Genomic DNA, 25,262 nt, shown 5'->3' on the forward strand with positions numbered 1-25,262 from the left:
GGGGGCGGAGTCGGGGCGGGGGGGCGCGAGCCCTTCTGGCCTCCAGAGCCTTTGCTTGTTTGTCCAGTGCCCCGACCTAACATTGGTCGGGACGCGGGACAAACAAGCAAATATCGGACAGTCCCGATAAAATCGGGACGTCTGGTCACCCTAGGGTCACCAAATGAAATTAATAGGCAGCTGGTTTAAAACAAACAAAAGGAAGTATTTTTTCACACAACGTACAGTCAACCTGTGGAAATCCTTGCCAGAGGACGTTGTGAAGGCCAAGACTATATCAGGGGTTCAAAAAAGAACTAGGTAAGGTCATGGAGGATAGGTTCATCAATGGCTATTAGTCAGGATGGGCAGGGATGTTTTCCCTAGCCTCTGTTTGCCAGAAAGATGGATCACTTGATGATTGCCTGTTCTGTTCATTCCCTCTGAAGCACCTGGCATTGACCGCTGTCAGAGGACAGGGTACTGAGCTAGATGGACCTTTGGTCTGACCCACTATGGCCATTCTTATGGTCATGACAGCAGCTTACTATTAAAAGAAGAACAGGAGTACTTGTGGCACCTTAGAGACTAACAAATTTATTAGAGCATAAGCTTTCGTGGACTACAGCCCACTTCTTCGGATGCATATAGAATGGAACATATATTGAGGAGATATATATACACACATACAGAGAGCATAAACAGGTGGGAGTTGTCTTACCAACTCTGAGAGGCCAATTAATTAAGAGAAAAAAACCTTTTGAAGTGATAATCAAGCTAGCCCAGTACAGACAGTTAAGAAGTGTGAGAATACTTACAAGGGGAGATAGATTCAATGTTTGTAATGGCTCAGCCATTCCCAGTCCTTATTCAAACCGGAGTTGATTGTTTGTGAACTTACTATTGTTTGTGAAGCACTTACAACATGCTCCATACCATGAAGGCACAAGATTACGAGAATCCATGCCCTAAGGCCTTTGCAACGTGAGGCCACAATCCTGAGCAGATTTATGCACAGGAGTAACTTTATGCCCAAATCCCTTTGTGTCAGAGTAGTTATATGCTACTTGTTTGCAGGATTGGGGGCCTAATAACTGGAACTGGGAAAGCCTAGAGGAATGAGTAAGTGACATGCATGTTACAGTCTGCAACCCATCCGACGCTCCACATGATTATTGTTGAGGTGGGACATCAAGCACCAGATATAGGGCTGGAGATAACATAAGGGACAAGCAACAATGCACCAGCTGGTGCCCTCTCCCACTGCCACACCAGCCAGGCCCCCACTTACTTTAAGGAGAGCGAGGTGAACTGTATGTACAGCAGAGTCTTTCCAGGGAGCATTAACCTTGACCCTGCCCTTTTAAAGCCAAGCCCACTCCGCATGCGCACGCACATTCCATTCAGAACGAACACCGCAGCTTGACAGCGATAGCGTCTCACAAAGGGAAAGTCGCGGACAGGCGCGCGGCCCGCCTGCTTGCGCCACCGCCAGGATCACGTGAGACTAACAAATCCCGCCTTTCCCCGATAGCCAATCCTCAGCGCGAGGGCGGCTGTTCCTGGGCCAAGCTCCTCCCCCTACAAGTGTCAAGTGTTCCAGTGCGCCTGCCCCAATTCCAGCTGTTTTCTCTCCCCTTCCTGCGGCCCCTCCCCCCATGATCAGCACGGCTCAGCGACGCTGACAGGCTCGGGCCGCAAACATGGCGGCCGCCGTTGGGCGCGTGCTGCGAGCGAGCCGCGCCTGGAGCGCGGCGCTGAGAGCCCGGGAGGCACCGGGCGCCCAGGTGAGAGCGCGGGAGGGAGGAACCGAGCGGCCCCGCCCCCCGGGCCGTTTAAACGCGAGCTAAGGGGTCCGTGTTTGGCTCGTATTCGCGAGACCCAGCCTTGCCGGGGGAGCCGAGCCCGCCGGCCTGCTCTGCGCGGGGGGGGCAGGAGCCGGAGCCGCCCCCGCCCATCCCGCCTCCGTGAGGCATCGCTGCAGGGGGGCTCAGGGGTCTGGCGGGAGGGCAGCCGGCCTGGCCGCTGTTTTGGGCCCTTGGGCGGGGATCGCTGTGTTCCCGGCGGACGGTTCCAGCATCGGGCTCGCTGGGGCGCGGGGGCTTGCTGGCTTCAGGCCGGCCCAGCCCCGGGCTACACGGAGCAGTTAGATCCACCCAGCTGCGGGGGAGGGAGCGTGAGCCGTTCACATCCCTGAGCGCCGTGGTTCGGTCACCCTAACCCCTGGTGTAGACACGGCCGGGAATTCCTCTGTCGACCTAGTAACTGCCGTGGACGGGTGGATTGAGTACACGGATGGTAAAACCTCCTACAGCGACAGAAGCGGTATGTGTCCTAGGGAGCCCCACAGTGCAGTAGCCGTGCCGCTGTAGTGCCCTTGGCTTGGGTCTGGGAATTTACTGATGCAGGTTAAACCGCTGTCAGCTTGCTTTAAACTAATAGGCGTGTGCACAACAGTGGCGCTGGTTTGAGTAATTCAATATAAGCCAGTCTGTCTCCGTCTGTATACCAGGCTTTGCACATCATCTTCAGTCCCTTTGTGATATGCAACTATGGTTATGTCTTTTGTTGTTAAAACTTTTGTTGCTCAGCAGTGTAAAAAAAGAAAACCCACACCTCTGAATGACAAAACTTTTAATGATGAAAAACACGGTGTGGACAGTGCTCTGCAGGAGATGCTCCTCTGGCAATGAAGTTGCGACCCCTTGGTGGGGGTGGTTCTATTTTGTTGTCAGAAGAGCTCTTTCCTTGTGACAAAGAGCAGCTCGCTGCTTACCTTACAAGGGTGTGGCTGTAACAGCAGAGCCGTTGTAAGGTGCACAGTGTAGACCTAGCCTAAGGCTTTGTCTACACTACCACTTTCATCACTAAAAAAAACAAACACACACACACACAATGTTGTGAACAGCGCTATGTTGACAGGAGAGATTCTCCTGCTGACATGGCTAATGCCTCTTGTGGGGGATGGTTTAATTATGCTGGCAGGAGAGCTCTTTCCGCTGGCAAAGAGCGGCTACATGGAAAACCTTACAGCGGTACAGCTGCGTCGCTGTAAGGTCCATAGTGTAGACATAGCCTAAGACTGTTGATTTTAAGTCTGGGAGGACTAGTATAATGGTCTGGTTTGGCCTCCTGCAAAATGTGAGCCAAAGAGCTTCACCCAGGGTTTCATGCAGTGGAGAAGGAGTTATTCTTCTCTATTATGTAAGCGACTGCTGACCAGCCCAAGAAGTTGGGGCAAACTAGAGCATCTCTTTAAAGATGCCCAAATCTTTGATTGAAAGACTTCAGTGATGATGAGTTGATAATCTTTTCATTGTTAAAAAGTAGACTTATTTCTAATTTGCATTTCCAGTTTGAAAAGCAAGTATAAATCAACCTTGAGATGTGTTTTAGGAGTGGTGTTGAATACTGTATTATAGATATATTAAAACATATAATATGCTCACTAATGATCTAGAAAGAGGTTGGAAGTGACAAAATTTTCAAATGACAAAATAATTTAGGATAGTGAAACTGAGGAACTCCTGAGTGACCTAACAAAGCCAAGCAATTAGGCAACAGATGGCAGATGATTCAGAGTAGGCAAATGCAAGGTAATGTACATTGAAAAGAGCAATTGGATCTATTTACACACATTGCTGGTTTCTAAATTAACCGTATCCATTCAGGAAAAAGACTTGGTGTCCTTGTGGACACTTCAGTGTGCAGCAGTGGTTAGAAACAAACAAAATATTAAGGTGTACGGGACAGAGAATGGAATAAAACTAATACTCAGAATATTGTAACACTATTATAATGATGGTACGCTCTTAGTTTGAATATAGTGTCTGGTGCTGGTCAGCCCATCTCAAAAATGTAGAGGGGCCAAGTGACAGGTACTGAGAATAATTACAGGTCTGGATAGATTTATGTATGAGGAGAGATTGAAAAGATTAGGACTGTTCAGTTTAGAGTGGGGCTCGAAGAGGGTACCTGATATCAACACAGAAATAATGGGTCAGATCCCTGTGTAAGTTGACATAACACAACTGATTTTGGTGGAGCTACACCAGCTAAGGATGCAGCCCAGTCAGTAATATAAAAAAGTAAGTATGGTGCTCTTATTTACTCTTTCTCTTAATACAAGAATGAGAAGACTGCTTGTTAAAATGAGAAGCAGTGCATTTAAATTGATTAACACCACCACACACAATACATAGTTATTTTAAAGTAACCAGACACAAGATGGTGAGTCTAAAAGCTTAGCAGGATCAAAAAAAGATTCAGATGTTTATGTGATCCCAATCTTCCATTATATTTGATAAGTTTAAAAAAGTATAAGCGATATAAACCCTCCTGCCTTATTGCTGAAGCCAACCATTAACTAATTGCCTATTACAGACAGACATATATGTACATGGACTAACTGTATATAGAACATGAGGAGTAGAATTCACAACCACTGGTTCCAAAACCCAGGTGTCAATTGCTGTCTAGGTAGCCCTGCAATTGGAACTTAGTTAACAGTTCTGTTTGGAGAAAAAAAAACAATTCACTTCAGTGGTGTGTTGTTTCCAAAGGGCTTACAGTAATGAAAAGTAATATTTTTTTCTTTTCTCACTGACTTAAGCAGATGTGACAAAATACACACAAGAAGCAGATAGACTGGGTGAGCGGGTACCATTTTTAGTCACCTTTCAGAGAAGCACTTCACTTAAGTAAATACCGCTTTCTGTGAAGTGGCTTGGAACAGCCAATTTGAAAATTAATATAAAATTATTTGTTGACTCATTGTGAAGGATCCTAAAGTGCTTTACAAAATACATATCAGAAACGAAGCCTTGGTATTGATACCCCCATAGACACCCTGGTAAAATGGACAGTATTGACTTTTGAAGTCTGGAGTAAGTCAACTCTGACCATGACTTGAGTGGAGTTCGATAGGTGAAAATTGATTTAACAGTAAATAAACAGGCCATAGGTATTTCAAACCTGATACTTAGGCCTCTGTGCTATTACTTTCTAAATGAAAATAATCTAAAAGCAATCACTTTCTTAGTGCTAAGGAATTGTGCTAGGCTGGAGGAAAGGCTGTTTCTTTTCTGGTGGAATATTCTATTGTTTCAGGAGTTTCTTAACAACAGTTATGTTTTTAAAAATGGTAAAAATACTATCTACAAGAACGCTTTATGAAGTATATAATGAATACAACCTCTGATTTCCTTTATATTGTAGAGGAGTATTTTCTAGTTTGGCTTAAATACCAGAAGCATTTAACTTCACTTAGTAGTTCTTACCCAGATGACCCATGAAATTGTACTCTTATCCCAGAAGAGGTACCCTATACAATAGGTATTAATTTCCATAAGAGGCTGTTTTCTAATTCTGAACAGTTTGTGTCCAGGGACTTTTGATTAGTGATGAACTTAAACAAGAAGAATATGAATAGCTTGAGGGGAAAAGGAAAAATGGAAAAATTACAATAAAAGACAGGCATAATACAAAAGTATCCTGTTTAAAGTATGGCAGAGAGAAAGCAATCTTGGGCCTAGTAATGGGGATTCTTATGTTCATTAAAAAGAATTACAAATAACGAATATACGTGGAAAATAAGACTGAGTGAATATCATTTTCTCCTGAAGTAAGTGTCTAGGCGATAATGTGTAGAGATACTTCATAGTGTTTCTCTCTCCCAGACATTCACTAGAGCTTGAAACAGAGAGCAGAAACTGGGAATAAGCAGGATTTCCAGCACTAAAATTCAGTGCTTGTCTCTAACTCCTGTTTTATCATCTTATTGTTGGCAGAGATTTTATAAGAAACCATGTTCATATACCTCAGTTTAAAAAACAACCAAATACTTACATTCATATCATCCTTTTCATCTTATGCATTATATACAAAGATTAATTTACCTATTTCAGGGGTTCTCAAACTTCACTGCACCATGACCTCCTTCTGACAACAAAAATTACTACACATTCCGAGGAGTGGGGAACCAAAGTCTGAGCCCAGCCGATCCCTGAGACCCTGGGTAGGGGGGCCAAGCCAAAGGGCTTCAGCCCCAGGCAGGGGGCCTGTAATCTCAGCCCCATTGCCCAAGGCTGAAGCCCTCAGGCTTCGGCCCCAGACAGTGGGGCTCGGGCTTTGGCTTTGGCCCCTGGCCCCAGCAAGTCTAAGCCAGCCCTTGCGACCCTATTAAAACAGGGTCGCGGCTCACAATTTGAGCGCTGCTGACCTATTTTATTGGACCTGGGCTGAATTGCAGTAGCTATTTTGAATCACACAGCAACGCTACGCAAAGGTTTAGCACAGGAAATAAAGAATATTATATCCAGTTGAAATTGCAAGTAGATTTTGGGTAGGCAGACTGTAATTACCCTAGTTAGAATTTGGCTTGGGTTAACAGTGCTGCAAAAAATGTAACAGAAGGACAGATTCTTCCATCTGATGAAAGCAACGAGGAGTCCTTGTGGCACCATAGAGACTAACAAATTTATTTGGGCATAAGCTTTCGTGGGCCAAATAAATTTGTTAGTCTCTAAGGTGCCACAAGGACTCCTCGTTGCTTTGCTGATACAGACTAACACGGCTACCTCTCTGAAACCTTCCATCTGGTGCAGCATTTTGTACCACAATGCTAGCACCATATGATCCTGTGAGTATTACTCCAATGCAAAGTGGTATTGAGCTGGTATAGATGCTCCTATTCCAATCCCACTTCCTGTTGTCAGCATTGCAGGGAAAAGTGGTATGGCCAGCGGAAAAAGAACATGACTAGTAGATCCCTACTCTATGCTAATAGCCATTTGTAGTTTCAGCCTGTTGCTGCCATTAGCAGCCAGTGAAAGCTAGAATAGCCTTTAGGTTCCAATTTTGCAAATAAATGTATGTATGTAGTCTCATTATTTCAGTGGGACTACGCACATGTGTTTGTGTTGGGTTTGTAGTTGCCAGTTATATCTGAAATGTTTAAGCTGTATCTAGTCATATATTTTCTAGTTCATATATGTTTTTAACTCAAAATGTAGATTTTTAAACCCTGACCTGGAGAGAAGACTCCTAGAAGCGAGAGGACAAGTCCATTCATTCTTTGGTTTCTCTTCTACAGCTGGCAATAAGGCTGCTAACTAGCTACCTTTAAGTTTTTGTCAGTTTGTTTATTATTATTTTTTACTGTGGTCACATATACACCAGAAGGTACAGTGAGACCACAAATTCACACAGTAGGCCATTGACCAGCCATCAGATGATAACTGCTTCAGGTCAATGTTGAGTGTGGCCTATTGAATAGAACTCTGATATTTTCTCCATTCCAAAATGTTCCCACTCTGATCTTTTTTATTCTTGTGACTTCTTTCTTCCCACAGAGACAACTCCAGTCATCAATTCTCAGTTTAGTTTATGGAATAATTTGACTGTAGCAAGGCTTTGTTAATACTGACATAGGACATGTAAAGTAGTGCATAAAAATTGGCATTAAGCCAAAATTGGGACGTTCCTGCTCTGTCAATGATGCTTCTGTTTCTCTGGCAGAATGCTTGATTGAAATTACAGTTGTCTTACCCACTGATTATCTTGGTGAAAGAAAAACAAATCAGTCTAGCCATATCTTAAAGTCTTCCACAAAAGCCAAAGACAAGTGTTCCTTGGATTATGACCTGGAACCATGTTCGCTACTATTTGTTGATAGGAATTCCCCTAGAGGGTTGTAAGAGGCAAAGGGATTAATTGTTCAGTCAAAATATGGTCGGTGTTCAAACCTAAGTATCGAAGAAGTCCTAATAAGATTTCTTAGGAAGTGCAGATAATATCTTACAATGGGGCGCAATGTCCTCTACAGACTCTGAATATTCATTTTTATTTTATTTTCATCAAAACAGCAACCTTGTGTAAATTAATGAATTTAGTAGCTTTTTGCCTCTAGAATGATTGACTATACCTAAACATTCATTTTAGTGTTCTTAGCATAATTCTTGTCCTGCATGGTGCATTAGGACATATACCTCTACCCCGATATAACGCTGTCTTCAGGAGCCAAAAAATCTTACCACGTTATAGGTGAACCGCGTTATATCGAACTTGATTTGATCCACTGGAGTGCGCAGCCCTCCCCCCCTCCCCCCCCCCAGCACTGCTTTACCGCATTATATCTGAATTTGTGTTCTATCGGGGTAGAGGTGTACAATGTGTGCCTGGGTACTAATTCAGCTCCTAATTTATTTGGCCCACGAAAGCTTATGCCCAAATAAATTTGTTAGTCTCTATGTACTCTTTTGTGATAGCATTCTGTAGATGGTGAACTGTTAAACTTCTCTACTGTTAAACTCCATCTAGATCTACGGACACTGGTTTGAGGATAAGGATTGCAGTAGCAGTCACCTCATGCCATGATTTTATGTGTTTAGGGGGGAGATATGGGATGGATATAACAAAGAGACTGGTTCCAAAGTAACCGATTTATATGGAGTGATACCATGCCAATTGTAGTAGCTATTTTGCATCACACATCAAAGGTTTAGCACAGAAAATAACATGATATCCAGTTGAAACTTCAGCTAGATTTTTGGTAGGCAGACTGTAATTACCCATTAGGCTAGTAAAGATTTTCTCTTCTAGAAGTTCTAAAGATTTTTGTCTTGAGGTGAGGGGAGAAACTGAAGACTTTAGTAACTTTCTAGTCTCCAGTATAAAGCCTGTTGCATCAAACAGTTTTTAATATCTGCTTGAAATATTGCTTCATCTGCCTTCATATCTGCATATCTCTGTTGTAGGGAAGGGACAGGACCAAGTACGTTTGACATTTGTAATATTGACATTTGTATTACAGTAGCGCACAGAAGCTTCAGTTTGGGTTGGGACCCAGTTGTGCTGGGTGTTGTAGAGAAACACAATAAAGATGTGGTCCTGAAGCATTTATAGTCTGTACAATTCTGTTATCAACACTAGGACAAGAAAGAGTTCTGTAGGACACAGATTTTTAACTCCAATCCTACAATGAAAAACATGTGAGTGCACCCCTGAGCCTGTGTGTATAAAATTAAAGTAACTGGTGGGCTCTGGGGTGCCCCTGTATGGTTCTCAATGCAAGAATGGGTCCTAGACTATTTCACTGTCCCAAAAATGCATTGTGCCTAATTTCCTTTTCTTTGTTTCTTTGACAGGGCAACATGGAAACTTTATACCTTAGTAGTTTCATTACACTGTTGTATTGCACTTGGGATAGCAGAATTAAGTTTGCAGTTCTTTTCATGCTTCATTTAGAAGTTCTTTCTTTGTGAACATATATATAAACTCTTTGAGATTATTTGTGTGCGGAGAGGTAAAAGAATACAGGCACTGTTTACGTGCAATGCCTAAGTGGTTTATTTGCCTAAAATTTGTTGTTTTGTTTTCATCAGTGACTTCTTCACATGTAATATTACATTTCATTCTGTTAATGAAATCTGAGTGTATGTTACAGAAAACAAACTGAAATTGATTTAACATTTTTAAACATAGGTGCATAAATTTGATAAAAAGACAATAAATTGTGACCAATGGCTTTTCTCATGTAAAAAGTTACTTTAAACTGTTTCAACACATCTGTAAAAGGTCTTCGGCAGCTAGAAGAAATCAACTTTCTGAATAAGAGTGCCTTTTCTTAGGGTACGTCTATACTTACCTGCTGGTTCGGCGGCAAGCAATCGATCTTCTGGGATCGATTTATCGCGTCTTGTCTAGACGCAATAAATCGATCCCGGAAGTGCTCGCCGTCAACGCTGGTAATCCTGCTCCGCGAGTGGAGTAGGTGAAATCGACGGGGGAGCCTGCCTGCCGCGTGTGGACCCGCAGTAAGTACCTTTAAGTTCAAACTAAGATACTTCAACTTCAGCTACGTTATTCACGTAGCTGAAGTTGCGTATCTTAGTTCGAATTGGGGGCTTAGTGTGGACCAGCCCTTAGTTTCTACACTACTGTGCACAAGGCACAGTTCCCTTTTTATGCCAATAATTTTGCTTAGAGTTTGCTGTACAAATTCTTTTTTTAATATTCTTTTTTGTTTGTTTTTGGTTAGACATTAAGACTAATCTATACTACTACAGCAGTGCAGAAGAGAAATGTTGCAGCCTTAGGACCTGAAAAGTATACAGAGGCTTTTATTAAAAACCAGATTGAAGAGTTCAACCTAGGAAAAAGACATTTAGCCAACATGATGGGGGAAGATCCAGAAACTTTTACCCAAGAGGATATTGATGTAAGTACAGTTGCTCTGTTGGAGAAGTAATTTACTATAGAGTTTCAGATATTGAAAGCACTTTACTTCAGCATGAGTCCCTCAGCTCTCTGTGAATTTTAATCAAACTGTCAGAATAAGAAAGAATACTACTATACGTTGCAAACATTGCAACTGTGGCTGTGAATAGAGATTCTACCCCTGCTATGTGTGCGAGGTCAGACATCACAGTGTAGAACTGTATACCCATATCCCGCTAAAGCACAGTAGGTTCTTTTTAAAGCTACTAATGGATAATCCCCTTGATCTGAGGCCATAGGAACCACTATAAAGGTTTATATAGCACTTGAAAACATTTACTCATCATTTGACCTGCTGTGTATATTTAGGTCAGGTTTTCCTGCATGATACCACAGCAGTTGATGATGCAAATTTAAATTTTACAGGATATTTCACAACCAGTACTTGGTTCAGTTTTACTTAGTTATTTTAATATAACCTCCTCCCCCCCACACAAACTCCATTCTCCCTTTCTTTGTGGCTCCACTCTTGTTCCACCACTTCCCAGATTGATGGTGGGGAGAAATGTCCTTTTGGGTGGCCTTGTGTGGTGAGGCTGCATGAAGTCTCATGACGGAGCAGCATGTCATGGTACCAAAGAAGAGAAAATTGAGCTAACTGCATTATGGCCACTGTGGGAACAGGGAAATAAGATGGTTTTTGAGGAAATGCCCACTACTTTACCTGTAGCAGACTTGCAGTTGGAAAGCAGGAAGACTTAAGGTTAGGCAGCTTTTTCTGTCCTTCAGTTTGAGAAGCACTGGTTAAAATACTTTGTTGGATATTTTCTTACCTCTTCTCTGCTAATATAAACTATTTAGGCTGCTATAGGTGCTAAGTGTATTGTAAAAGATTGGGAACTGTTTTTGACTACTTAATCATAAAAAAAGTTATTTCTGTGTAAACAAATGTCTAGATTTACAAGTAGTTGCAACCAACAAAGAATAGTCCCACCTTTTTAATCTTCCAACAAGTTAAAATCCAATACTAGGCAAAATTTTATGTTCAAAAAGACATTAATTAGAACATATTGCCAAATAAATTCTAGTCCCATCTATTTTAAACTTGATTTTGCTCACTCATTGCATGCCTGGTAAAATAAGCTACTGTTTATGTAATAGCTGATTTTCACACAGGACATACAATAGTTTTGACTTATTTTAATTTATATTTATAAAAAATATGCACTCAATGCTTGATTCTGTGTGAATTTTCCTCGGTAAAAACAATTAATATAAAAATGAACAGCATGCTGCCAACGGTTGGGTCTCTCAACAAATGACAGTCCAACTTCTATTCTAAAGATCACAAACTCAAAAAGCAATGTTCCCAGCTAATCTCTTGGACAGCACACACTTCACATCCAGCTCACCTCAGGCAAAGGCCTGAGCAAACAAAGGGGACTTACTCTTTGCCAGTAAGGTTATAAGTCTTGAGCTCTGAGCTGTCATATGCTTACAGCAGAGACGAGCTCTTTTTATTTTATTTTTTAAGGACAGTAGCACTCTGAATCCATATTGAGGCTTAGATTTGAGACAGTGAGAATTTAATATTTGTATTTATTTTCATGGTTTACATTTTATAGTTTACATTTTAGTTGCATTTGAAGTACTAGATAGGCATGTTTTGATATTGATATCCTGATAGTACCCCTGGAGATAGAAATACCATTGCAGACCCTTACACCTGTATGTAGTCTTATTGACTTCGGTAGGACTCTATCGAGGTAAAGGTGTGCACTGGTGAATCAATTTGCAGGACTGAGGCCTTAATGATTAACAGATGACTTACTTTACTTTGCTTGTTCTGGCTTTTATTAAACGATAAAATTTCCTTTCCCTAAATATTTTATCTCAATTTGGCAAACAGTTCTCTTCACCCATAACAGAGCTTGTCTTTGTTTATTTGCATGACGTGTACGCACAGACTAGTAAAAACCTGTTAGTACAGCTCACACAGTGTGGAGGTTGTATTAACTTCTGTGTTGATTGCCTGCAAGGATTGGAAGTAGGAGGCTGTGCGTTCACCCACAATTCAGCTCCCTCCCTGCAGTCCAGGTTTCCTTTCCACATGTGGGCCTGTTTTTTGAGGACAGGCCTCTATAGGAGCCCAGGAAGTGGGCAGCAGGACCGTTTGATTGGGGCGTGGGTTCTCTTCCCATGCATGCATGCCATAAATACACATGTGGAAGACGGAAGATTCCTCTGCGCACAGATCCCCAAGGGATACTCTGGCGATTTGTACAAAATGACTGAGCTCCACCATAAAGAAAAGTAGGCTCATTCTGGAAATGAGCTTTTGTAACCCATTTACCTTCTGGGTGTGGTGTTCTGTCCCATCTAGTGGCACCAAGACCACTTAGAGAGAGAATTAAAATGAGTCGGCTCTACAGACTTACCTAACAGCCAGTTGGTTTTTAGCTCATGCAGTAGAGGCTCATGCACTAAGCTCCAGAAGTCCCCCGTTCAGTCCTGCCCACCGACAACCGGGGTTGGTCGGCGTTACAAGTGGGGGCTCGTCCGGGATTTCAACTGAGAAGATGCTGAAGCTCGGGTGGTGGTTCCTCAGCTAGGGGAAGTATGTAACCCACACGCTTCCTGGGTGTGGTGTTCTGTCCTATCCAGTGGCACTGAGACCACTTAAAGAGAGAGATAAAATGGGTCTGCTTTACAGTCTTAGCTAAGAGCCAGTTGGCTTTTAGCTCATGCAGTAAAGGCTCATGCACTAAGCTCCTAGAGGTCCCCAGTTCAATCCTGCCCACTGACGACTGGGGAATGTCGGCGTTACGCTTTTCCTTACTGAAGTGCAGGTGACAAGTATGGGACCAATTCACCAATTTTATTTCTGCAAAGATGGAACTAAATAAAATGCGGCGCTTTTATTTTTATTACAGAGTATCTACTGTGCATGTTGCTCACATACCATCATATGTTGAAAATACTTTGAGTGCGTAATGATGTCTGCTATGCATAATTAAATTTCTGTTATAAAAATATAAAAGCTGCTTAGCACTGGCAGCAGAATTATAAGGCTTTACACTTAGAATAGTAATAATTCCTTCTGATGAGAGCTTACGTACCTCCATGTCTTCTACTGTTAATCAGTCTGTACAGTGCATTTCAAAAGTAGACATGAGACTCTGTCTTTCTTTGGCAATTTATGTGTATTTTATTAAAAGTTAAACCTTGTGAATTTTAAAACAGGTGCTACAGGGAAATAAGTTTACTATGTTTTAATCCTCTTGTTGGATGTTTTGGATGCAGAATTGCCTCTTACAGAGGCTTTTATTTAGGAAGTTAAGCTGTATATTACAACTAAATTACTGGGGGGAAAAAAGTCCAGCAAATTGATATATAACTGCAGAAGTCTACCAATTGCTTTTTAATTGGTATTATAGACCTTGCTCTGGAACCAGGATATTTTATTCTCCTATGTGTGAATATGTGGTATGAAGTTTCTCTAATTGATTTGCTTTGCCCATTCCATTTGATGTATCATTTTTCACAATATTTCATAATTTGTGCTCATTTCTAATGAACAGAGTCGTTAGGACAGGCATGTCTAAGTACAACTGACAGCTAACATTAGGTGCCAGATGCAGTTTATAAAGCTATGTAGAACTGCAGAGAACAGTTTAAATAAATTAGCACCTGTACATTAGTCTCACTTGCTGGTAATTTATAAGCGAATCAGTAGAGATGACATTTAGGTAAGTCATTGATCAAGTTAACAGCTGCATACCCACTGCCCAGCTGGGATACCTAATTAATAGAGATTGCAGTCCTGACCCAGTGCTTTTTCCCTGGTCAAGTCTGTAATCCTTTTATTTTGTGATTTACCTTTAACTTATAGACATAGTAAATAGTCTGCCTTCATTTCAAACTGTCAGATCACTAATATTCTAGTTTAAAGCCAAAAATCTAAGCAAGATTAATATAAGAAAAGCACCTTAAACCCTGTGATCTATTTATATCCTAGTATTTTTATTTTTCCTTTCATGGCCTTACTAAATGCTGTTCCAGATATCTGAGCACAATATAAAGCTGCTGTCTTTCAGTAGAGTTAGTAAAAAGAAAATGTAGAGCAGCTCTTGTATTTGATCTATAGATAAATGTTAAGCATCCTTTGGTGAGTAGGGCATAGGTCTTAAATGATAATTGACATACAGACTGACTTATGTTTAAATGTAAAACAAATGTTTTAAGGAAACTAGTTTCACTTGCAAATGTCTTTGTACAAGGGTAGGAGAGTTGTTCCCCACAAAGAATTTTGTGGCCTAAAGCATATTGATTAAATGAGAAACCCCTGGCTCACAATAATATGCTATTTGTGTGCCACGTAAGTTCTCCTTTGGGTAAGGAGTAAGACATTTTTAGTCCTATAATAGTGAAAAATGTATGTTGGAGTTAGATTGGTTTTTAAAAACAATCCAGCACATTTAACTTTTAGAGGATATTCAGATTTTACCTAAAGAAACTCTTAAAAACTGTGAGTGTTATTCTGTGTAAAATGCTAGTCCCAAGGGAGTCAAATCTTCCTTACTTAAGCAAAATCCCCAGAGAAGTCCACTTGGACTGGTGACTTCTGTTTGTTTGGTTTTGTTTTTTCGCCTCCTTTTCTAATATAAAAAATAAGCTATTTAATATTTCGAGAAGTTACTATGCAAATAGTTATTTTTTCTCATAGGACACTATGTATACATTTTTCCATATATGGTACCAGTTTTATAGACATAATGTTGATTTTAAGAGATGCTTGCCCCAGTAGATTATTTTTTATCAGAGACGTTAACGTATTTATTTGCGTAAAATTACAGCAATCCCATAGATGAGATTACTTGACTTTGTCTTCACGTATCCCTTTAGCTTTGAATAAGAGTTTGTTGTCCTCAAATTAGAGTAGGGTTTAGCAGAATTTTTTGAGGAAAGTTAAGTGATTTGACCAAACATCTGAGATATTTTTTGTTTTTGGAAGGGGTTTGTAACTTTTTAAAGTTCCTTTTATTTAACACTTCAAACTTTCACTGCACATAAATCTCCACTAAAGAAACTTGTGTGGAAGTTTTTTTTTTTTTTTAAAGATATTGGAAACAACCACCATTATTAACATTCTTAGTCATTGCTGACTCAGTGAGAGCAATCAATCCATTAAACATTTTAGCCCAAAAGAATATAGTATTGAAAACTGTCTGAGCTGGAGTTGGTATTGGAGTCTGGTTCAAGAACTGTAGATTTCCCAGCATAACAGAGTTGGAAAGGGAAGTGGGAATCCAGCTGAGGAGGCTGGAGAGCAGAGGGAGTTGATTCAGTAACATCAACTAGGGAGCCAGGGGCCCTACTGAAATGTTTCAAATTTTATGCCCTGAAGTATAGTCTCAGAACTGAACTGGTTTAGTACTCAGTGCTTAAAGCTTTATGTATGTAAAAGTAGAGTATAAGCATCGTTGTGTCTGATTCTTCAATGTGCTAGGGACCTTTCGTGCCAACTGTGCTGTAGCAAAGGAGCCATAGGGAAGATTTAAGACTCCCCTAGAAAATACCCCCATTGCTGGAGGCTTCTCCGCTAGCCCTGTGCCACCTCCATAAATGGTTTAAGCACAGGAAGCATTCCAGAGTAGGCCATGGGTATAATGGAGGCGAGGTGTGGGTGAATTGGAGCAGGAGGAAGCATGGCCAGGGTGGACTTGCACCATAACAAAGCTCCATAGGACTATTGAGGCAGTAGGACAGCTTAAGGGCTCCCTGGCCTCTGCTGGGGAGCTCTATTGGCTTTGTAGATCCTGAAGACAGCAGACAAACTGCCTCCCCTCTCTTCCTTTGCTGACTTATGAGTCTGACCTAATATTTTTTGCCAATCCAGTTTGAATTAAGGCATGGATTTCTAAATGCCTGAAGATACAATTAAATGTGCATCAGATGGCAATAAACTGGGCCATCTGAGGTAAAAATTGAGGCCAGATTTTCTCTGGCCGTTGGGAAAATGAAGGGACGAGAATCTTTGGGTTGCAAATGGAGGGAAAATGTGCTTTAAACCCAGACTACAGAAGACGGATAATACTGTAAATGAGGGTGCAGCATAGCTGCTAAGTTTTTTGTGCAGCTCCATGTCTGAACTATTCTGCATTTTTGCAGGTAATTGGTTTGAGGGGCCACCAAACATCTACTGGATATGATGGGAACAAGTTTCAGTCCCTTTTGAGCTAGGGTGGATTGAAACTGGTAACCTACTAGTGAAAAGCCCACTAGGAATGTTTAAAGGTATCCAGTATCTCCCCAAGTAATAACTTTAAAAGTGTGTCCCATATATAAGTGTGCTGAAGGAACATTAGGGTTACCAACTCAAGCACTTTTTTAAAGAATTTTAGAATTAAATGCAACTCTTGAGTATCTGCGTTATGATTTGTTCTTTAATTATGTGATCACATTATATTTTTTCCCACATGGGCCATCAGCCGTTTGAACCCAGGACTTTCAGATCCATAAGAGAGACCGCTCTGCAACTTGAGCTAAAGGAGTAACTCATAGCAAAAGAAGGCTGTTCTCCTCTAGATGGAGCTCTCTCTAGAGTCTCTTTGGCAGTGGGTTACAGAATTATTTGTGAGACAGAAGTGGGATGTTGGGTTTCAGGATTCTTTGGGTGCAGTTATTCTGAAAAGTAATGTGGTGGAGGGGGATGAAACTTTGTCTGTCATATATTAAAGAGCTGTATTCTATTCCCAGGAACAATTATAAGGCCTGTTCCCAAGGAAAATTTAATAGGGTTGTGAAATATTTACCTGCTATCTATAGAAGTTCAGTGGCGGAGGTTATAGCTATCAGATATCTTAACATATTTGTCACTAGACTCTGATGTTATCCTCAAGATGCTGTTCTCAGCCTTATTCAAACTGGGCTCCACTTCCCGCTGGATTTCGCTTCCCATCCAGTCAGTCTCCCTCCCATTTAGCATTAGGGGAAGGACAAATTGGTCATGACTCCCAAATACCTGTTCACGACCCTCAACTTGAGAATCCCAGTCCTAAAGAAAACTTTGCAATTTGGTCTGGAAAAGTCTGTATGGAACCTTTTGTGTGTAGTGCTCTCTACCACAACTATTTCGAGCTTGGTAATGGAATATCTTAGAATTCATTGGTTTGCGTTAATTATATTCTGTATATCCCAGAAAATATAGTCTTCTAGATCTTGGTCTGATTCCTGAAGGGATTCTTGCATTGAAACTCAGTGTTGCAAGTTTGAAGGAAATCCATATTCAGTTAATGAAGCCTTCTCTTGAACTACACTAAAATGCTCTAGTTTCAGTTTTCAGAGAGATTTGTTATCCTGGCAGTCTAGAGGCTGGTCCACCTTCTGTTTCTGTTACTAATAAATATGAAACTTGAGCGCAAGAGCTGGTCAGAACATTTCCCCCAAAATATGCTGTTTCATCAAAGTTGAAACATTTTGTGAAGATGCATTTGTTTCTTTGAAGCTTTCCGAGAGGGAGGGAGAGATTCTGTAGCTGGATGGTTAGGATGCTGGCATGGGATGTGGGAGACTCAGGTTTGGGTCTCTGTCTAATTTGGAGTGAACTGTGATGAAAAATTCTGCTCTGAATCAGGCAGAGTAGGAGTTTGAACCAGAGTATTCCATGTCCCAGGCCAATACCCTAACTACTACTAGGGGATAGAGGCAGACACACGTCTTCCCCTGACATAATTCCATTTTTCATGAAAACATGCAACATCGATTGGTTTTATTCACATTAGAAGGAAAACAAATTTCAAAACCTCTGAAGTTGCAGCAAAACAGAATGTCACGTTTACATTGAGTTTTCAGTGTCATACTAATAGTTACTGGTTGAGTCAAATCCTTGAGAGCTAATATACAGGATACCTTTTAAGTATACACACTGTCAGTCTCTGTAACCCATAATCTATTCCTTTAATATGTTGTTATATAAGGTGTTTGTTTAACATCAGTTGGCTCACAGCAGATTTCTCTATTGTCATCTTAATTAATCCCCATTTGTTCATAAATAGGTGTTCACCTACTCTCTCTGTGCATAAAATGCCCATCTACTAACAAATGGGAATTCAGCAGTCACTAAGAGAAACAAAATTACTATTTCATAAAATCAAGTTAATCCTTTTGTTTGCTTCAGAATTCTCAAAATTTCTGTTTGGAATACCAGTAGGGGATTAATGAAAATAATAGGCTAGGTCTTTTTACACTCCATGCATATTAAGTAGGTTGAAGCACTGACAAACCAATCCATGTCCATAGAAAAAATTATCAGCAAGTAATAGCCTTAAGGTAACCTAATCAAGAAAGAGGCATAATTCTTGAGAAGATTTTAACTAAAATTCTTGTAATTTCATTTTTCTTCACTGTCCACTAAAAATGCAAGCAAATCTACTGCAGTATTTTGTTCTGTTATTAGTGCTATTGTACAAATATATTGTATTGTTCTAAAATCAGTAGGCTCATACTGTTGTTAATTTTGTGTCATGACTGAAATTGGCCATATTTAGTCCCACATTTACCAAAACATTTTTTTTTAATTTGGAAAAATTGGATTTCTGATCTAATACATTATTTTTGCTTCATTAATCAACATTTTTTCAACCATTTTTGAAAAAAAGTGCCATAGTAATAAATTGCTGAATAGGAATTACATCCTGTTGGATTTAATATTACTGCAAGCTATTTTGTCTTACAGTAGTGCCAGAAATGGTTTATAGTCTTTAATCTGCTTGTAGAGTAAATTATGTTACTTATTAACAGGGAACACACACCACATTAAAATATTGGTTGAGTGGATGAAGAATAAGTATCATGTACTGCATATAACAATAATCTTAATGATAAACCATGGTTTGCAAAAATGCACATTCTAATGGTTTCCTGACTTGTAAGTGTCTTATTGACAGACCTTTAAATATCTTTAAAGGGAGACTTCATTGTTTAAGGTTTAGTAATTGGAATAGAGTTTTTCACCTACAGGTTAGGTTGCTGGTTCAAATTGAGCTTAGGTTATAGCGACTACCATGTTCCCATGTTGTTGTTGTTCAGAAGCCTGCATATATAAATTTCCATGACAACAATCTTCACTCTTGACATTCCTGAAAAAGTGCTGGATCTAGGTGGAATGGAGATTCTCAGTGGCCTGCAAACCCTTAGTTATCTCCTGTGCAGATTGGCACTCTGTGGCAAAACAGTGTCGGGAAGCTTGTGCTGCCTCTTTCCATTTTGTCTATATTCTATTCCTAGGGGAATTCTACACCACTGTGTGCACACATAATTAATGTGCCACACATAATTTTTTTTCCCACAGAAAATAATTTCTGCCAGAAAGTTGCTGCAGTTCTGCCTTTTGCTCACCAGAGGCTGCAGTGGCACTAGAACAGAGCAGCCCCTCCCAGGCGGGAGCAGCCCCAGCTATCTCATAGAACTGGAAGAGACCTTGAAAAGTCATTGAGTCCAGGCCCCTGCCTTCACTAGCAGGACCAAGTACCAATTTTGTCCCAGATCCCTAAATGGCCACCTCGAGGATTGAACTCACAAGCCTGGATTTAGCAGGCCAATGCTCAAACCACTGAGCTATCTCCCCCTGCCAATAGGGAGGGGAAGAGGTTGCCTGCCTGCCAGTGCTGTGCCTGTGGGGCCCAGTCAGGAGACAGAGGGTATGGGGGGGACATACAGTGTTGGGGGGGGGGGTCACAGTGGGGTTCCTAATGGCTATTGGGGAAGGACAGACTGGGGCAGGGGCTGAATGGAATTGGAGGCACTGGGCCACATGGCAATGGGGGGGAAGGGGTGCAGGGCCACATCGGGGGGGGTGGCTAGGGGACACAGACACATGAGGACAGGGGGAAGGGGTGCAGGGCCACATGGGGAAAGGGGGGTGGCTGAGTGGGGGCACAGAGACACATGGGGATGGGGAGGCAGGTGCAGGGACACATGGGGATGGGGGGAGTGGGTGTCTGAGGGTGCAGGGATACATGGGGACAGGTGTGCCTGACTGCTAGTTGTCAGCCAGGGTCTGCATGGGGGAGGTTCCCTAATAATCCCTCCCTGGCCCCCCAAAAACCTATTCCATATTTTTCCCACCCACATCCAACAACCTTCCAGGTTCACGCCCAGGCTCCTCCCCTTTCCTCAGCTCCTCCTTTACCCCTAACTCCCCCAAGCCTTTGCCCTGCACTGAGGGGTGCAGGAAACGTTTCTGTATAGTAGTTTAAATGAATTACGCAAAGTTCTGTATTTACATGCCTAGTAAAGAATCTATGTGATAGAAACATTTCCTGAATTTTTTTCATTGTCTGTTTTGTTACAGACCTACTTACTGACAAGTATTTTGAAATACATTACCAAAATAATTGAAACTGGTGTAATTGTATTGTATTATTTTGACAAATAAAATATGCAGAATTTTTAATTTTTTGGTACAGAATTCCCCCAGGAATAATATTCTTTGAAAAAAATAGAGAACTTATTCTCAAGAGCTATCAAACTGGCACCTTTCACAAACACTGATTGCAGGAAGAAAATTAAGAAAATGATAATTTTGATAAATGACATGAAATCCATTCTAAATTACAACATTAGGTATTTTTGAGATGGGTGAGAATTACTCTTTTTTTAAAATCACTGTTTAGGTTAAATAAAATGGAGGTTGTATATTACTTGAACCTTGCAACTGAGTATTTCTTGTAATAAATTGTCTGAATTTAAAGTTAATCTTTAAAGTAAAGAAAACAGTTCACTTATTGTAGACCCACTAGATTACAAACTACAGAATTAGATTTTTCTTATTCTTTCATTCTGTGTAAAGAAGAATCCTGATAAATTTACAGTTGCTTTTATTCTCCCAACAGCATATAGGCACATGCCATTTTTTTTGTTGTTGATTTGTCTCTCTCTCTCTGTGCTGTCTAGGTTTTTATAGCATGCTCATAGTAAAAATATCTGTAAGGAATTTGATTATTTTGTTGTTACAGAACAAATATGTATCTGATCTTTGTGTGTTTGTTTGCAGAAAGCTATTGCCTACCTCTTTCCCTCTGGCTTATTTGAGAAAAGGGCCAGGCCTATGATGAAGGTAAGAACAACGTTCAGTGAATTGTCTGAGTACTTTTAGCATGGCATACTAACCCTTTTTGTTGTTGTTGTTTTTTCTACAGCATCCCACTGAAATTTTTCCAAAACAAAGAGGTAAGTGTACATAGCTATTCTTTCCAGGCTATAACAACGTTTTTATTACGAGCCTCTATGTTGTTTTCTTTCCTGCAACCCATTTACATTTCCTTTATTAATGTTTTTTATAGCTGCTAATGAGGCACCCGAGTAATAAAAACACAAACCTTTCAAATGTAATATGAAACTTTACTGATCTGAGGACCTGTACAAGTGGAAAAAAGTACTGCTAGAGTGAGGGTATATCTACATTACAATTGGAATCCAATGTTTGGCCTGTGCCAGCTGACTTGGGCAGGGGCTACAGCACTGTTTAATTGCAATGTAGACATTCCAACTTGGACTACAGCCTGAGCTCTGGGACCCTCTAGAGCCCACACTCCAGCTCAGGCCTGGATGTTTACGCTGCAGTTAGCCCCACAGCACGAACCCGAGTCTGTGACCAAGGATTTTTAATGGCCGTGTAGACATACCCCAAGGCACCAGTGACCTTTTTTAAGAGAAGATGTCTTGTGAACCACCATGGCTAGAAAGAAATGTTTTCTGCCATTGGGAAAGATTTTTAATGACCTAGAATCTGATCGCGAGCCACTGAAGTCCATGGGAGTCCTTCAGTGGCTTTGGATTGACCATAAAGCATTGCTTTTTTAGTATTTGGTATAAAATATAATTTAAAAAATAAAAACAGGTAAACTCAGTGCTTGTGAAGAATAGCAGATTGACAGCCTTGGAAACTGAAGAGATCTCTTTATCCAAAGAATGGGCACAGTACGTGCAGACTATTATGTGCCCTTAGTCTTGATCTGGCAGGATCAACTCTGCAGTTTCCGTGCCTGTGCAGTCTTTGGTCTCATTCCTAGTAGTGTTTTTTGTTTGTTTGGACATCTGTTCAGTGGAAACTATTTAAACTACCAAAATCATTTTATATGGAACACTAAACAAACATTGCAACAACTTTCGGTTGCTACTGTCCTGAGCTTGAATTGAACTAGTGTTTGAAAGGCTCTGCATCCCCAGAGCCACTGAGTCCCCCAAAAAACACAATTCTGATCCTCAGTAATATCTTATTTTCTCCCTCATGTGAATGCTCATATATTAGCAGCTGCTATCCTGAAAACCTTTAAAGCTAAAAAACAACTTTTTATATCATCTGAAATTTTGGAACATCAGCTTTCAAATGGTATAAAACATTAATTTCTAACTTCAGTGCATTGTGAAATATAAGCTAAAATCATGTTGGAATTGAAGAGGCGGCAAGATGGAAATAATAAATGTGATTTAAAAGTCTGATGGCCATTTCCTATTAGACTACTAGTACATGTGCTTTCAGGACTTATGAACTCTTTCAGACACTGGTCTAATCCTAGTGATTGTGGAGTGTTTTTGTATTTATATCCAAAAATAGCCTTGTCAGAAATGATCACCATTTTTCAAGGAAGTCGTTCAACTCTCTAAAAGTTACGTCTTTAAGAACTCTGAAGTGCAAAAATACGAATTTGTACTTCAAAATGGTCCTTTAGCCATAATCACTGAGCAGCTATACCATTACCAGCCAATATAGTATCAGGCAGCAACATGAACATATACTTCTCACCCTATTTTTTTTTTTTTTTTCCAGTTTTAGTTTTACAGACTCAAATACACAAACACTATCATAAATTTGGTCAATAACTAACTGCATTTTTTAATAAAAGTTGAGTCTAACTTTCACATTGACTGACTGTTTTTAAAAACAAACAAACAAAAAAAAAACGAGGAGTACTTGTGACACCTTAGACTAATAAATGTATTTGGGCATAAGCTTTTGTGGGCTAAAACCCACTTCTTCAGATGCATGGAGTGGAAAATACAGTAGGAAGATTTATATAACAGTACATGAAAAGATGGGCGTTGCCTTACCAAGTGGGGGGTCAAGACAATGTGATGAAGTGGGTTTTAGGCCACGAAAACTTATGCCTAGATAAATTTGTTGGTCTCTAAGGTGCCACAAGTACTCCTCGTTTTTGCTGATACAGACTAACACGGCTACCTCTCTGAAACCTGTGTTTTAAAAGAAATTGACCATGGTGAAAACAGAAGCCACTTGGTTGTTTTAGTTGCAGTTGCTTATGTGATGTCTGAATTTGGCACCGTTTTTACCAGTGTTCCTTCTGTCTGTCAGCTTAGTTCTTTTCCTACCACTACTGCCTCTGCCATTTCCCTCCCTTAACTTTTCTTTGTAATGCATATTGTGCTTATCAGGTCTGTCAGAACTTGTTTTCATCTGCCTCTGATCTTTTACAGACTGTTTCTTCTTCATTGGTGAGGAGATGGTTGGGATTTATTAACTTTTTCAGTTCATAAAAAAAGCAACGTCAGTTTCCTATTCCTGCTGCTTTTTCTATGAACATGGTGAGGGCAGAGAGGAAACAAAAATGTTGTTTCAGTTTATAAGATAGGATTTATTAGTGCAGGCCAGCATTAAATAAGCGTCTACTCACCTGTTTTATCTGCAGCATCCCATCTTAGCCATTTTTTAGTATAGACTGGGCATACCAAATTACTTGGAAGTTTTGTAATGTGTGCAAATGTCTACAAGAATCTGGCTTTGACTTTACTAAATTAATCTAACACGTTACCTAAACCAGGTATAGCTTTGGTGTCCGGGTTTAATACCTCAAATAAATCAACTCACTAAGTCAGGTACTCCTATTGAAGAATATTTGACAAAAAATGACTGATAAATATTGTCAGTGCTTGAAATTGATATCAGTGAAATCTTGGTTCCGTTGAAGTCAGTGAGAGTGTTCTCACTCTAGAAAGATTTCACCCTATATATACCTGTTAGATTTGAATTTCTACTATTAAAACCAGCAGAATTTAATACAAATAATATGCTAAATGTATTTTACTAAATACTTTCTCTAAAGCTGCTTACAGTTCTGAACCTGTTGCTTGTACATTTTAGTTATCTTCTGTAAAGTTAGCGTAGTGTTGTGCTACTTAAGAAGACCCTCGAATCAAGAGAACTGATTTTCACAGCTGCACAAAATTATGGATTTTAAGCATTGTTTTTTAGTTTATCTATTTAAATGTTTGCAGTTGTAGGTAATTATGGGGGGGTTGGAAAATAATTATTTAATGAAAGTAGACATTGAAATTCAAAAAGTTAAAGCTTTATAATAGTTAAAATACAAATTGTCAACATCACATATCAAAATATACAAAGTAAATATATTTAAATCAAACTCTAAGTTCTGAGGCTGCATTTTCCTTACTTCGCTGATTTGAAGAAAATATTTTTGTTCGTTTGTGAAATTGACATTCACCCATAAAAATCTAATCCTTCCAAGCCTAACTATAATATCTTCTGTACATCTTCTGTGCCCAGCAGTTGCACTGGTAATTGCTTCAGATTCAATTTGTAGATTAAGATGACGTGTCACTGTAGGAGGTAAAATGACAGAAAAGTTTAATTTTAAAATAAAGGAAATTTTTATTAGATTAAAGTATAAATCTGTTCATAATTTTTATATTGCCAAAGCATCACCTGTTTTGGCTCCTGTGATTAGACAGATGAAATTGTTTTAACTGTTTTGCCTAAAAATATCTGCGTTCTGCACACTGTTCCCTCTAGAACATAGTTGAGATATATTATCAAGGCAATGTTAGAAAGTTTATTCAGAAGCTGCCCATATAGTAGTACTACTATTTCTAGAAGACTTTATTTTCTGGAGCTGTCAATCTGGCACCTTTCATAATCATGATATAGCATATAATTATCTTTTAGTGTGCATTTCTGTCTAGTCTAAATTTGGCACCTTTTGCTGTATTCCTATTACATAGATTCCTTGAGATTTTATTTAAGATGT

At 40.1% G+C, this 25,262-nt stretch overlaps 1 protein-coding gene across 1 annotated transcript in view; it reads left to right on the forward strand.

The window, feature by feature from the left end:
* The first annotated feature begins 1,572 nt into the window (after window positions 1-1,572).
* MRPS9 (mitochondrial ribosomal protein S9) overlaps window positions 1,573-25,262 on the forward strand; it is a 44,392-nt gene continuing 20,702 nt past the window's right edge. Inside the window, exons 1-4 of the mRNA XM_034758035.1 lie at window positions 1,573-1,766; window positions 10,019-10,198; window positions 21,254-21,316; window positions 21,399-21,429. Coding sequence (XP_034613926.1) covers window positions 1,683-1,766; window positions 10,019-10,198; window positions 21,254-21,316; window positions 21,399-21,429 — 358 coding nt within the window. The 5' untranslated portion in view covers window positions 1,573-1,682. The remainder of the gene's footprint in view (window positions 1,767-10,018; window positions 10,199-21,253; window positions 21,317-21,398; window positions 21,430-25,262) is intronic.

This window comes from Trachemys scripta, chromosome 1 (assembly GCF_013100865.1).
Source record: "Trachemys scripta elegans isolate TJP31775 chromosome 1, CAS_Tse_1.0, whole genome shotgun sequence".
NCBI classification, from domain to species: Eukaryota; Metazoa; Chordata; order Testudines; family Emydidae; genus Trachemys; species Trachemys scripta.